General features: G+C 40.1%; 1 protein-coding gene across 1 annotated transcript in view; it reads right to left on the reverse strand.

Moving 5' to 3' along the window:
* Positions 1-15,024, reverse strand: part of LOC118770992 (potassium voltage-gated channel subfamily H member 2-like) — a 111,308-nt gene that overhangs the window by 51,849 nt on the left and 44,435 nt on the right. The window contains exon 3 of the mRNA XM_036518815.1: positions 5-166. Within this exon, the coding sequence (XP_036374708.1) occupies positions 5-166 (162 nt within the window). The remainder of the gene's footprint in view (positions 1-4; positions 167-15,024) is intronic.

Here is a 15,024-nt window from a genome sequence, read left to right on the forward strand (position 1 = left end):
GTACCTGAGGAGATCCAGGGAATGGGCAGCTTGCGCCGGATGTCCCGACCCGGGGAGCTGTGAGGTTTGCTCTCGGTCGCCAGCTCAAAGTTGAGGATGAACATGATGACCACGCTCTCTTCGTTCTTCACAGGAACCACGTCCACCAGGCAGGGCAAACACACACCTGCGCAGAGACACACACAGATTCAACCGTTACCTTCTAATTCACTACCCTTACACGGCATTGCATTACATCATTTAGCAGACGCTCTTACCCAGAGCGACTTCCAAATAAGTGCATCGCTACGCTAAGAGTAGTTATCGAGAAGTATTACAAGAGTTAAGTGCTGAACTAGTGTAGAGTACTTTTTTACAGAAAATAGGGACAGATGGGATAGATAGAGGTAGATAAAGTGGAAGGTAGACTAGAGATACGGCTTGAAAAGATGAGTTTTCAGCTTTCTATTGAAGGTGCCCAGGAAGTCTGTTGTACAAACCCTTACAATAAAGACTATAGGCCAGAGACCTCCTACTACTGCACTATTATTGCACTATTAAAGAATACTGACCAACTTATACAGCAATATCCTCCTATTATGCCTCCTACCGCAATATCTTCCTATTATGCCTCCTACTGCAATATCCTCATATTAAAGACTATAGCCTATAGACCACCTACAACTGCAATATCCTCAATCATGGTAGCAAGTGGGTCTAGGCAGAAGTTGCACAAAAGTGCTAGTGTAGGACCTATTTTGCTGTTTAGCTAATAATGATTAATGTTATAGTGGTGGTATGGAAATCTGGTCCTAGAGGCAAGAGGGGTTTCTTTATGAAAGATAAGAGACGGAGGAATACAGTGTAGTGTCCAGCACTCAAAATAAATACACAAAACATGCCTTGCATATAATTACATACACATGTAGATACATATGGGAAATGCTGAAAGAAATAAACTACATGGCCCTCCACTGCTTTGAACAGTCCCTTAGGTCTGCATCCGTCTCACTCTCAGAACTGAGCTACCAGACTGTAATCACTGCTAATGGACTGTGTGAACTCAGCTGGGAGGAATAGAGGCTATTTCACACTCCAAAAGGGAGGGATGTGGGGATCGAGGGAGAGGGGAAAGAAAGGGAGATAGAGACGAGGGAGGAGAGAGACAGAAAGAAGGGAACAGGAGAGGAGAAGAGCAAGGAGAAAGGAGAAAGATCGAAAAGAGGCATAAGAAGAAAGACAGCGTATGGAACGGGGTGGAATTTTAAAAATGGGATGGAGGACTAGTGGGGAGAAGAACGAGGAAGAAAGGTTTAGTTCACAAGCAAGATAATTTGTCTGCCTGAATGACCGCATGGGCCAGCAGCCAAGAGACGGATGTTAAGTCTTGTCATTTAACGCTTCGTAATAATATTGCAACGATATGACATTGGAAAAATTGATTGTTTTGCTGAGAAGTTAACCTGAAATTAAATACAGCAACACCAGAGAGTAAGAAGATTAATTTAGCCTGTTTAATGGCTCAAAAAAAATTACAAGCCATTAAAAATGTTCAACATTAGCCCAATGGAATTATAACAAACTGTCAAACACGTAATGAATCCCACTCTCAACAAAAGCATTCGGTGAGCTCATCCTGAACGACTGTTGTTTGCTTTACCAATTAGGTTTTCCACAGTGCTAGCATAGCCTATAAATAGCTAGCTATAACTGCCTACTGCTAACCACACTCATGAGGTGTATCTGTGATCTGTAGACAGCAGTTCCTTCTGTTCCAGTAACTTTGCTGACATAGTACAGCTCCAGTCTGTCTTCTCTTGCTGTGAAAAAGCCTTCTGTTGTTAATAAATTGGTCATTCTAGCAGGTAAAAATTAGATTAAGAATTAAGAATAAATTAACTTTATGGGGAAATTGCACTTAAATGAGCGTGTTTTAATTTAGGTTCCTGCTAACAAACAGACTTTGCACAGGATCCACGTGAGAAGAGCTATACACTAACAACCATGACATTTATATCCCTATTTTCCTTAAAAAGATCATAAATAAAAATAAAAAAGCTCTTTACACTAGTTTAGCACTTAACTCAGTATCTTACTAACCTCTTGTGATACGTCTAGATAACTACTCTTAGCATAGTGATGCACTCATTTGGAAGTCACTCTGAGTAAGAGCGTCTCCTAAATGACGTAATGTAATGCAATAATGTCATGTTCTATGACACCGATTGCAAAGGTGTTTTGAGACTTTCACTTGTGGTTCAATGAAACCTGCGCTGAATGCTACTTATTTGACAACACAGGTGACATTTGTTAAAGGAGGGTTGTCCAGAATATGTTTTAATGGTCCTTCATTTGGCCTTGACAAGTAAGACAAACACTTCAGTATGCAGCCTGCTGAATGGCAGGAACTGTAGCAGAGCCTTCAACAGCAGCATGGGATTTTTTTCATAACATACAAAGAGATCCTGTGCTGAAAAGATCATCCTGCAGTATTTCAGTCGCCTCTAGAGGGCAGCAAGACATTTAAAGACCACATGAATGGAGCGGTGAATTACCACAGGTTCTTCATGTGATTCCATGTGACAAAAACGAGTCAAAGGTTCGCTCCACTTGGGAACAACCTTGAAAACGTAAACAGATACTCAGCTGCTGATGATCTCATGCTGAACCACAACAAAAAACTCTGTTGTGGCCGCCCTCGTGAGTTGCACCAACTAAATTAAGGGACATCAATCATCACAATGATGTTTTTTAATGTACAGGAGTAGTCAGTTAAACATAGCAGGGCAATACCAACAGCCTTAGCAGAAGTTTGAACATCTGAACCAAGAGGCCACTGCAGTCTATTAGAATTGGAACAGGTGTTCTTAATGAATGAGATTAGGAAGATCCATTCCAAGCCCCTGAGTTCAGTTGTACAGTGGTCTAAACCTGAGGTAACCCTGATAAGGTCATTGCAATTTTTACACTACATTTATTATCATGTTTAACATATTGGCAAACAACATATGAGGTACAGCATGTCTTCCTCACAAACAATTTAATGTTTTAAAGTATTTCATTTACACTGAAACCAACTTTCCCGTGGTAGTAAAATAACATGTACTAGCTAGATAGCTTGCAGTATGTTCCATTTCAACACAATCGCACAGGTCAGTTTCAGTGATCGCATGTTGTTATTAATGTAACTTAATCTTATATTACAAGGATGGGATATGGTCGTGCATGCTTTGTGTGTGAACAACATTTGTTAGCATTTGATAAATGTCCAACCCAAAAAACTCCTCAGATGGAAAAGGTGCTTACTACTGCATATCCAGTGAGACAGTCCATCATTCAGTAAAAAAATCACAAATGGTGACAAGATCTGGCTTCCTGTTCCATAATTCACTATGGTGCAGAGATATGGCACCTGATTAATCTGTGACAGCTCGCTTCGATTGAAATGCACTTCCCCTTTTCTTTAACATGACAGCGGTTGATTGAATCCTGAGAGTCTGGATTCTCAGGCTGAGGAGGAGGCCGTGTGTCAGATGGGGTGGCAGGCCGAACAAAGGAAGTCTGATATACGAAGCTATTAGCGGCGCTCGGCGTCAGCTCCTCTCTCTGCCCACAAGGTGGCGCAAGTACAATGTCGGTCTGTCTCCCTTCACAGCAGTCTTCTAAAGACGCAGCGTTGCGTGTGGGGACATGGACAGAGAGAACGCAGAGACGAGAGCCGTTACTGCACAGCTGTTCCCAGAATGCAGTGTGACAGAAAGACATTTAGGCACCAAGCAACTGCTCTCACAATCCCCCCAATACACAGACACTCACACTGTCATGCACACAACTCAGACAAGGGCAAAATGATTGCATGGTTTGTGCAGTCCTTACCAATTCCACAGTAATAGTCTACTACATTACATTACATTTTTGTCATTTATCCAGAGGAATTTACACAGGTTACCATTCTTACATGTTATACATTTATTTGACTGGATATTTACTGAAGCAAGTCTAGGTTAAGTACCTTGCTCAAGGATACAATGGGAGTGCCGCAGCAGGGAATCACACCAGCAACCTTTGAGTTACGAGCTCTGCTCTTAAGCATACATTACAAACTTTGCAGAAAAAACTGTCCATGCCAGCAATGATTGCATCATCTTCATAACCTTTTTCCAGTTTCAGTAGTCCCTATAAATTCAGTTAATATTCGGGGTAGGGTTAGATCTGGGGACACCATATGCATGGGCCAGGTGACTTCTTTATAGCAGGGAGGTGGGTATCAGTCAGTGCTCTCACACTGATCCTCATATGTTCTTTGGTAAATCTACTGTTTTTGAAGTTGAAAAATTCCTGCTGGTGAAGCGCTGATTATGTGGAGTGTGTTTATATGGAATATCTACATTAAGATAAGCAGGAATGAAAAAAAAAAAAAACTGCACATCTGATCATCCAGAACTTTTTCCAGTCAAATACCATTTCCACATGGATATTATATATGCACGTTGCCCCATTTTCTCTTTAACAATTTTTTAAATTTACTTATAAGGTTGAGATACAAATCTAAACCTTTATGAAAACATCTTAATGAGAGCATTGTTGCTCCTAAGTAATGATATATTCACTCAAATAAAATTTGCACATTCTCAGTTCAATCTAATGTGTATTGATTAAAGTGTTTTAACTGTTCCTCATTAAGATGTGCATGAATACATCTTCTTGAAGGGCACATGCAATTCCCATGTTTAATATGCAGCCATGTACATAAAGTCTATAACATATCCCTGTGAATGAGCACACTGCATCCTCAGATAAGTTTACCCTTTCAAATTTAATAGAATTGCACAAGGGTGCGCTCACTTTTTAGGGAATCTAACTGCGTTGGTTCAATTTTAATACATTCATGAGAATTTCTCTCATGAGTGCCTCTGCAAACAATCTCTGAACAAGATCTCTTTTTCCTCCTTTCTTCTAAGATTTTAGAGCTTAGATCCCATCTTCAAGGAGCAAAATCCTTGCCAAGTTTGCATAATTAGATGGAACAGGGAATGCAATTAATTAAAACAGTGGATTAAATGAGAAGTCAGAGCTTGAAATCATATTATGACTTAATTTCCCCCTCCTCCCCTTCATATTTAGAGATTGTGTGCAAAGAAGTACATAAACAAGCAGGAACCTGAATGATGATCTTATGTAACTTATAAATATACTGTATACATTCTGTGCTGCTTCCTTACAGTAAAGACCAGCACAACCTTGATTCTCATGTATGGGAAGCTAAGAGGGTGACTGTATGAGAATCTCATAAGAGTGCACAGGTTGTGTATATTCCTCTGTATTATACCATATTTCATTATATTTTATTTGACAGTATTATTCATAGACACTGGGTGCCTCCTGTGTTTGGTGACACAAGCAGTGTGCCCTTCTGGGTGAGATGGCACATTCCTCTCCATCTGTCTGTGATCAGTGTATAAGCAGCCACTGCCGGACAGCAGAGCACAAACACACACATGCACACACACAAGGGCACATAAAGTCAAAGCCCAGCTAATATTCAGAGCTGGTGCTGTACTTTACATGTGCTTCCACATGAGCCTCACTAACAATATAAGGCCTACTTTCAAAACATGTTCACAGTACAAGACTGGCAACTTGACGGAACTGAGGACAGTACAACAGCCAATGGCGATGTATCCAGAATGGCTGTCTCTCTTCATAATGCTGTGAATGAGTGAAGCAGGCACGGAGTGGTTTTTATGCTACTATGAATGAGTGAATCAGGCACAGAGTAGTTTTTTTAAGCTGCTGTGACTCAGTGAAACGGTTTTGGCATGGTGTTTATTCTACCGCGAATGAGTGAATCAGGCATTGAGTGGTTGTTATGCTGCTGTGAATGAATTAATCAGGCGTAGCGCAGTTGTTATGCTGCTATGATAGAATGAATCAGGCGTAGAGCGGTTGTTATGCTGCTGTGATAGAGTGAATCAGATGTGAAGAGGTTGTTATGCTGCCATGAACGAGTGAATCAGCTGTGGAGAGGTTGTTATGCTGCTATGAACGAGTGAATCAGCTGTGGAGAGGTTGTTATTCAGCTATGAACGAGTGTATCAGCTGTGGAGAGGTTGTTATTCTGCTATGAACGAGTGAATCAGCTGTGGAGAGGTAGTCAGTGCTCAGAGCTCACAGCCTTCACAGAATGCCATTACAGAGTGTTGAGTAATGAACTGACTTGTATCTAGACAATTGCAGGTGTGAAACTGGTTGGGGCAACACTGATGTGCAAGGCACTTAATCTGAACTGCTTCAGTAAATGCCCAACCATATAAATAGATACAATACAGGAAACCCTCACCATTCGTAGATTTATGATTGTGGATATAAATCACTTGTTTATTGAATTTTATATCCAAAATGTGATTCTTTTCAAGGTGGAACAAATCCCCCTGTAAGCCCTCTGTATAGGTACAGATCTCCCCACTCGCGGAAACTGCAGGAGCTCGTTCCCCTGTGAATTCCAATCCTCTCCACAAACGCTGCTCGTGACTTGGACCGCGACTCCTCAACTTAACAGAATAGGACCTGCTGGCGCACATAGTCATGGCAACATGTTATTTATAATGCTGGGGAGATAAACATGATTTATGTGGGCGTGGGTCTAATCAACGGGGCTACAGGCAATCGAGATTAGAACTTTTCCTATATGATCTCAGTCTGTAATGAAGAAACCACGCTGGATCTAAATTCCACTTTCCTGACAAGTTGGGTTAATTCAGGCGAGCTACACATCACATGCCCCCCCCCCCCCCCCACCCCCGCCCCAACACCCCCGCCCCAGACCCTGTTTGACTGCAATGGGGAGCACAATGCACTGTTTCATCTCTTACACCGACAATAACAAGATTTTACTCCCTCCCTCAACAGCAAAATCAATGACCGCATCCCTACTGTAGGCTCTGTAATGTCCTAATGGGCCCAGTAAGGTCTTACTTCCTTCTGAAACAAGCAAATAATTGGGAAGATTTATTCATGGGAGAGACATTCACACGGAAGCCTGCATTAGTCCTGATCAGGCTTACAGTGTCCTCAGCCTCTTGTCCCACGCGCTAAATCACACAGATATAAAATAATACATTAAAAGCAGCTCCATTAAATCTGTGTTTATTGTAGCCAACAGCCTTTCACCTTGCTGCAGTGGAGGCTGCGTGCTGCAATAACTTCAGGCTGCAAAAGGGATGATTCATGTCGACATACTGTTTATTCCATTGGAACCTATATGACTATGTGATTTGAGCAGTGTAGAGAGGAGATTGTTAAGATATAGTTAAGACAGTGACAGCAATATCAAGCATTTGGTTGTCTTTAGAACATGTAAAAAGGAAACAAATGCATACATTAAAACCTTTTTGTTTTCCCCATGATTCCTACACAAGAGACAAAAACACACATTATATGTCTTTTTACACCACTTAACTAATTGGTGAAAAACAGTTTGAATGTAATGGTATATGGACAAATAGGAAGTACAGTACATGTCAGGTAGGTATAAATATTTAATTCAACAAGAAGAAAACTAAAGAATGCAGCCAGATAATTGCAGATAATTACTCTCTTTAGTTTTTTATTCATGTTATAGAACAAGATATTGAATCCGGAAGTTTTTGAGCAAAGGCTTGATGGGTGTCGATTATCCAAAAAAGGATCCAATAATCGTGTTAAATGGCATACCATATATCAATTATTCAAACATATCTGTTTGCTGTGGCACTATTCAAAATGGTATTGCTGCAGAATTCTTTGCACAACTACCACAGGGTTTCCCCCAGCACATCACATGTATGGTGCAGTGCCATTTGAGAGGGCTATACTTATTCAGCTGATTGGTCTTTACAATACTAATTGAGAACATGAAGCAGACACATGGGAATGTTATCTCCACTAATATTCAGATGAGTGTTTTGTGGTTGGCTGTTTCTCTGCCCAAGTGAAGTCTTCGTCATTGTGAAATGTGGTTGGCAGGGAAGAAGAAAAAGAAAAAAAAGTGTATGTTTCACTTTGCAATATCTTGAAGGGTAATACATTGCCATTCTTGCTATGTATTTCTTAGAAGGGAATACACCCGAATTCATATTTATTTTAGCTAGCTCAGTTTAGAAAATGACCTAATTGCTTCAAGGATGGGTCAAGTTATTTTCTATACTATGCTACGATACATTTTAAAAGAATATGAACATCCACCTTATTCAAAATATATTTACATTAAATAAATATTATTAAGAAACATTCTACACACTCTGGATGTAACAGGCCACTCATGCTGTGCTGCAAAATGAGCATCCAAACAGATGTGTGTGTTTTTCTGTGTCAGAAGCTGGAGCTGTAAAAGTTGGACTCCAGTGGAATATTGCCCCTCGTTATTTTTGGTGAAAATATTGGAATGGAGTTGATTTGGAAGCGATATACAAAAAAGTCAGTTATGGGACAAAAAATGAAACCTTTGGGAACATCATGTCAGAAAACCAGGTGTCTGTAAATATTAATTAGTTTAGGTGGGAATAAGGAGGAGCTGGAAGTAGAAACGAAGGAATAAGCAAATAAGTGGCTGACAGACAAGGAGAAGAACCCGCTGAGATTCACCCTTGTCATGGGACATTGGTTTCATTTATTATTTTCTCTTTTCTAGGCTGTTTTGTGTGGAAAACCTGTTACAAGGAGACACCAACAATTTTGTGTATTTTGATTTATAAATTAAAGAGTTCACACCTAAAATAAATGCCAACCACAATAACACGATGTCCAGCCTGATCACTCTTGAGCTAGCACATGTGGCATGCAAACATTACTTATGTTAAGCATTTGCTATTCACCTAAAGGTAGTGTAGACAGTGCTGCTTGACACAGGCCATTCCTTTGTGAGGGGGCTGGGTCAACAGCTCTTTAAGTTGGCTGCCAAATGACGCTGCAGGGAATATTTTCAGCCAGACCTCTACATGGTTTTGAATCTGCAAATTGCTTTAGACTCTGCAATTTTTCCACCTCGATGTACTTGTTACCAAATGAAATCTCCCTTACAGGGTCATGATCAGGCACGTTGAAGTATGGTGGTGTGACCCAAGGTATTGGTCCCAGGGTACTTGTCTCCCTGAGATCCAGCCATTTTCTGGAAGACCATAACTTTTGTTGTGTTTTGTTTTGTCATTCACTGTCAGTGCCCAGGGCTATAGGTATTGCTCTAGCAGTGCCAGAAATTGCTGTAGTCCGTGCTCTGTCATTGACAACGGTTCCATGTCACCTGCTTGGGGTAAAAACTGTTTATTTTTCACGTAAGCAATACTGAGGACTGCTGCAACACTGGCTAAGGCATTACTACAAATATTTAAGAGCATTGGACTCACTACAATCCTGTCTTCATGCCCCTGAGCAAAGAACTACATTTTTATATTTCCAGTTTTAGTGTCACACTTATTCTCTGTGTACACTGATTTTATGACATCATAAACTTCCTGCTTCATCATATTATACAGGTTTATGAAACAATATTGTGTGTAGTATTAAACTAACAAAGTATATGTGTGGGTGTTTGGTGGACATATTTTATTTGGGTAGATAGGGTGTAAATATGTATATATGGTCCACTAAACCATAAGTAACAGTTTCATAAAAAGCCAGGCTGTAACTTGTAACTGGACTGTGACAGGCTATCTTTACAGATAAGATGGTCCATTATCCTAAAACAGTTTCCAGTTCTTTTGTTTATATTATCAGCATATTGAGGCTTAGTTGGAATTCAGTTTCTTTCATGTATTCCTTATTAACAACATATAAAATATATTCAAAGAGTATATAAAATATATATTTTCAATATGTTCCTCAAAGTAGGTTTTCCAAAAATGGTTTTTGTATTGTGAGCATTTCTCCGGTATTTGATTTTTTTAAAATAAAAAGAAAAAGAAAAATGAATCAAAATAAACTCAATCACTTGTATTTTCAATTTCAATCAGTTCTTTAGACATGTACATTGCCTCCTTCCTATTCAAGAGCTGTTGGTAGACCTTCAGAGGCAGGTGGTATTTCAGATGTCTTTCATCAACTGTCTCCCTTGGTCACAAGGCGCTGTTTATCTATGAACTCAATCCGTCCTGTCTCACCTTTTTCCGGCCATGGGATCTTCTCCTTTACATGGCTGTGGTACATGATGTCATACTATTACATTGACCTGTCACCGTGGGTCGCTGTCACATTAAAGCCTGATGCAAACTGACTTTAGCTTGGGAAAATGGGGCTTTCTGATCAGTACTGTCTACTACTACTACCTACTCCACTGGGGAGTGCAGTACACATGGGGGATACGGTTGCTTCTGCAGGGGTACTGATTAGGCCAAGGTCATCCTACACCCCCCTCCTGCCCCCTCCCCACACCACCTCTGCAAAGGAGCTGGGATTTAGCTCTATCGTGTCAGAAGTGGCTGACACAAGTGGCTTTTGGTGTGTACACTAACAGCATCCACACTCAAGTGCTTCCGCGGCTATTTATGTCACCAGTTATGTCATGCCCACCACACACACTTCCTTGTTCATGAGATTTGGAAGGATCATTTTTAGGCTTGTCACCAGCTAGCTTTTTTCCTCTCTACACACTTCCTCCTTTGTGAGCTGTGGAATGACAATTTGTAAGCTCGCCATTGCCATGTCATTTTTCTTCCCCGTCAGAAATGGAGCTCAACATTGCAAGACATTCCTGGACCACGAGTGGAAGGTTACTGGCTGCGGAGGTCCTTGAACATCCTTGCCCTGGGCGGTGAGCCTCCCGCCTCATCCTGCAGGCTCAGTCCGGCTCCGACACCTGTCTGTCAGTGAGCCAGATAATGGACACATGATCCCTCTCTCACTGAAGCGGGGGGCCCAGGGCAATGACGGGAAAGTGCTTTGGAGGTCACCCTCACCAGCTAAGAGAGTGGCACTGCAGTCAAGGTTACTTTCTGCCAGCCGAGCAGCGCGAGGGCACGCTTTATGCTCAGATAAGACCGCGTGCACTTGAAGCATTTCCATTCAACACTTTTAAAACGGGTTGGCCATCTAATGTGCTTTTGGTGGAGAGAAACTTGTGTTCCCCGGCCCTGTGTCTGGCCTACACACTGCAACCAGGCTTGCGCATTTCTGATAATAACCCAGAATAACCGTGCGATTAACTGAGATGAAGAGTTTCCTCAAGTGCTTTACAAGCTTGGATTTGAGCCCTGGCTTTGACAGCATTGTGTTTATTCAAGTTCAAAAATACCACAAAGCACATATTGCAAAAGCAGTATGCATATCAGCACATTCAATGTTCCTAGGGGTGTTGTATATAAAATATATACTCAGAATGGTGCTGATTTTTACAGAATATTGGGTAAATATGCGTTGTAATAAAGCTTCAGTTACACTCAGACACATACAGTAGCATCAGAGGCAAAAGTCTGTTGACAGTATAAGCTGTCAATAAGCTTTGCTGCAACTTTTCTGTGGAAAAAGTTTGTCATTCAAAACTTTGTGCTGAAAGAAGCTTGTGGCAGTTGAAGCTGGGTGGCTAAAAATTGCAACAGCAGTATATGGTTATACATCTTATGACAGCACTTACTATGGCAATGATCCCCAAGTATGGCACTAATGATTCTATCATCTATATGGCTGCATGCCTGCCCCTGTTAAATGCATTTTTTGAAAGTCATTCTGGATGAGAGCGTCTGCCAAATTAATAAATGTTAACGTACATTGAGCTACATTATTTCGCTGATTTAGAGCTCCAGCGAGAAGTTGTAATCAGATCAGTACTGAGTTTAAAACTGCAGCAGGGGAGCCACATTCAGTTGCACAATTTAACTTAGTTTTAAACTTGGGAAAGGAGTTGCACTCACATTAGGCCACTGATTGAAACTTCAGTAGAAGAGAGCATTACCTCTTTCTGTGGGCCAAGACCTTTCTACTAGATTAAAGGAGAGACATCTGAGAGGCAGTACTATTGGTGATAAATAAATCACCCGCTTTCAAAGTTAACTGCCGTGTTCTGCAAACAAAGAAGCCATCCTTTTGCCCAGCTGATGCAGCACAGAGTAACAGAGATTCTCCCAGAACTGCCCACAGCTATATAGTCCGTGGAGAAATTCTCACTGCACTGAAATAAATCCCACAAAACCTATGATGTTCTGGAGGAAACAGATGATGTTTTTTAAACACAAATGTGGAGTCAAAGCAGACAAAATTACTGCATGCTGTGCACTGTCTCCCTGTATGTGTTATAATTAATTTTAGGGTTCCCTTGTTTTTAGAGAACAGAATGGTTTAGCACTTGAATAAATAACTGTGTAATGCACTGGCCAAGATGAGCTCTCAGATCTGCCAATGCTAGTCTACCTCTTTCAAATGTGAACAGCAAAAGATCAGGAGTCTGCTTTCTGTTCATACGTTCCAAAACTATGGAACTCATAACCACAATATACAGTGGCAAAAGACTGTTCATCTGTGCACCTTTAAATCCCATTTTAAAACATACTTTTTAAAATGACTTTTGGCTAATCACATTTATTTTTTTGTTTCTTCACCTCGTTTTTGTTTTATTTAATATTTGCCTTTTTATTACTGATGTATGTGTCCAATTTTATTATTTTATTATTAAAATGGTTTTTATGACATATTATTTCATTTTTATAACATATTTGAAGATGGCCAGCATTCACCACTGTTTTTGCAGCTTCCCTGTTTGGTTTTTCGATCTTTCTGTTTTCAACTTTCACGTTTTCTGTCTGTGAGGCTCTTCGGGTTGCATTAAAGATTATAATTATTATTATTATTATATTGGTTACATTACATTCTCACATTTTTACATGGAAATTGCATTATTGATGACTCATTCATTATAATATATGATACTATATATACCAGTATATCATACCATAACTTGTCATCTTATATTGACAACTTATCATACCATGTGAACATTACTGACAATAGTGTGCCCTTAGTTATACTATGGTAGTCACAAAAGAAATGTTACATGATCCCATTACAAAATCGTATCATGTTCAAGAGCTACAAAATCTAAGAAAAAGAAGAACTTGGGATGCAGATGCAGTGTAGTTTAGTAGGGAATGGCTTATATGTCTGCAGCATCAAGGTCAGTTTTCCTTTTCAGAGTTTTCTATAGTAATAACCACAATGAGTGTGAGGTCTGACTCATTACAAACATTTACTTTAGTACCATCTAACCTCATTTCAACAAACAGTACAATCTCATACTCCCGAAAATAAACACCCACACAATTTCCATTTCGTCCTTATCATCTATCATCTCCTTCTTCTCTTTCTCTATTACAGTATTTCTGCTTCATTACATTGAAAGACTGCAGCCCAAATTATGGTTCTCACCAAAGGCTACATCTGTTCATTGTAGCCAACACCAAGTCACTTTCTTTTTCGGTGACTGCCATCTTCACTGTGCATTGCTAGATCGTTAGCTAAGTAAGCTTCTCAATAATAATAATAATAATAATAATAATAACAATAATATTATGGCAATATAGCCTTAACAGACAGCAACAACATTTCTAAAACACATCCTCACACCATTTCCTATTTAACAACAGCATCTCCTTGTATATGAACTGATGACAGGTAGCCAGGTGAAAACAAAGGCCTTAACATGCCCTATCTAGATTTGCTGCTCCCGGCTGCCTGCAACCTACCATATCTGGATAAGAAAGGACCAACTAGCTCAAAGTCACTACAGTAGCTCTATTTCCTGAAAGTGGGTTGGAAGTAAATTTACTGGCCATCTGTCTTTTCTGGCCCTGATACGGTGGACTGCTCTTCTGACTTGCAAGTAGTAGTCAGATTTTAGGAATTCAGGAGAGACTGATGTGCTGTTGGTGTTGATTGTCGACATGTAGAGTGTTTTATATCCTGGAGACCGCCAAAGGCCTGATTATGAAGCCCTGCCAACACTCCTTAAGATAATCTGTTAATTGAAAAATAATGGTTCCATGCTCTTGTAGCAGGTATCTGGATATGTGTGGGAACAACTGAAAATTACTAAGTTTTATAATAATTCAGTCCGGCATGTGCCAGGACTCACTTCTGTGAAGGACCCTTTCACTGCAGGTTTATAAGACTAATAAAACACTTTCCCTGGGAACCACCCTTGGTGGCTTTTAAATCTCCTTATAAATGAACACAATATATGAAACACAATATTAATAAATAAAACATACATGCACACACACAATCTGTCATTATCTCAGATTCTGACTCTGACTCTCTCTCTCTCTCTCTCTCTCTCCTCTCTCCTCTCTCTATGTCATGGTCTGTCCACTCCCTGTCCAATATTTTATCTCCGCTGCTGTCCAGGAGGAGTTAGAGACTATAAAGCGATCATCCTGAAAGTGCAATTAAATCTGCAGTAACACAGTCAATATAAGGGCTTCCCTTGAGAAGCTGATAAGCTTGCTGCTTCATCTTTGGGGGATACAGCTTAAATTCTCATTAAAGCCAAAAAATAAATTTGTTGGGTTTCCTTCTATACAGGCTATTGCAGTGCCTAAATGCACTTTCTAGAAGCAAAATGAAACTGTTGTTTCTATTCAGCATGAGCATGTGATTTTAGTTCATAAAGACACAAAAAGATTAAAATAAATATGGGTCTACAGACTAAAGTAACACTTAAGTAACAGAGTGTTTGTGGAGTCCTGCAGGGCACAGGATTGTGGTAATAAATATAATTGTGGGTATAGTCATCACAGAATATGAGTTGTAGTGCTTGCTGACTGACCCAATTAAAAGCTGAGACCCAATGCAGAGAAGGTAAATCCACATCATGGACATCACAGAGGCATATCACAAAGTAAACACATTTATTTCTGCATCTAATGTTTATGTTTTTCCCACATTTCAAGGATGGTGCCATTTGTAAAACACTCCAGCCAATCAAAACAATCCCTGTCATGTGACCAAGACGATTTGTGACATAGATTTGTCCAACTGGTGAACTTGGCCAGCAGCAACTGCAAAAAACTTGGAAAAATTGTTATT

The sequence above is a fragment of the Megalops cyprinoides genome, chromosome 24, assembly GCF_013368585.1.
Source record: "Megalops cyprinoides isolate fMegCyp1 chromosome 24, fMegCyp1.pri, whole genome shotgun sequence".
Taxonomy (NCBI): Eukaryota; Metazoa; Chordata; class Actinopteri; order Elopiformes; family Megalopidae; genus Megalops; species Megalops cyprinoides.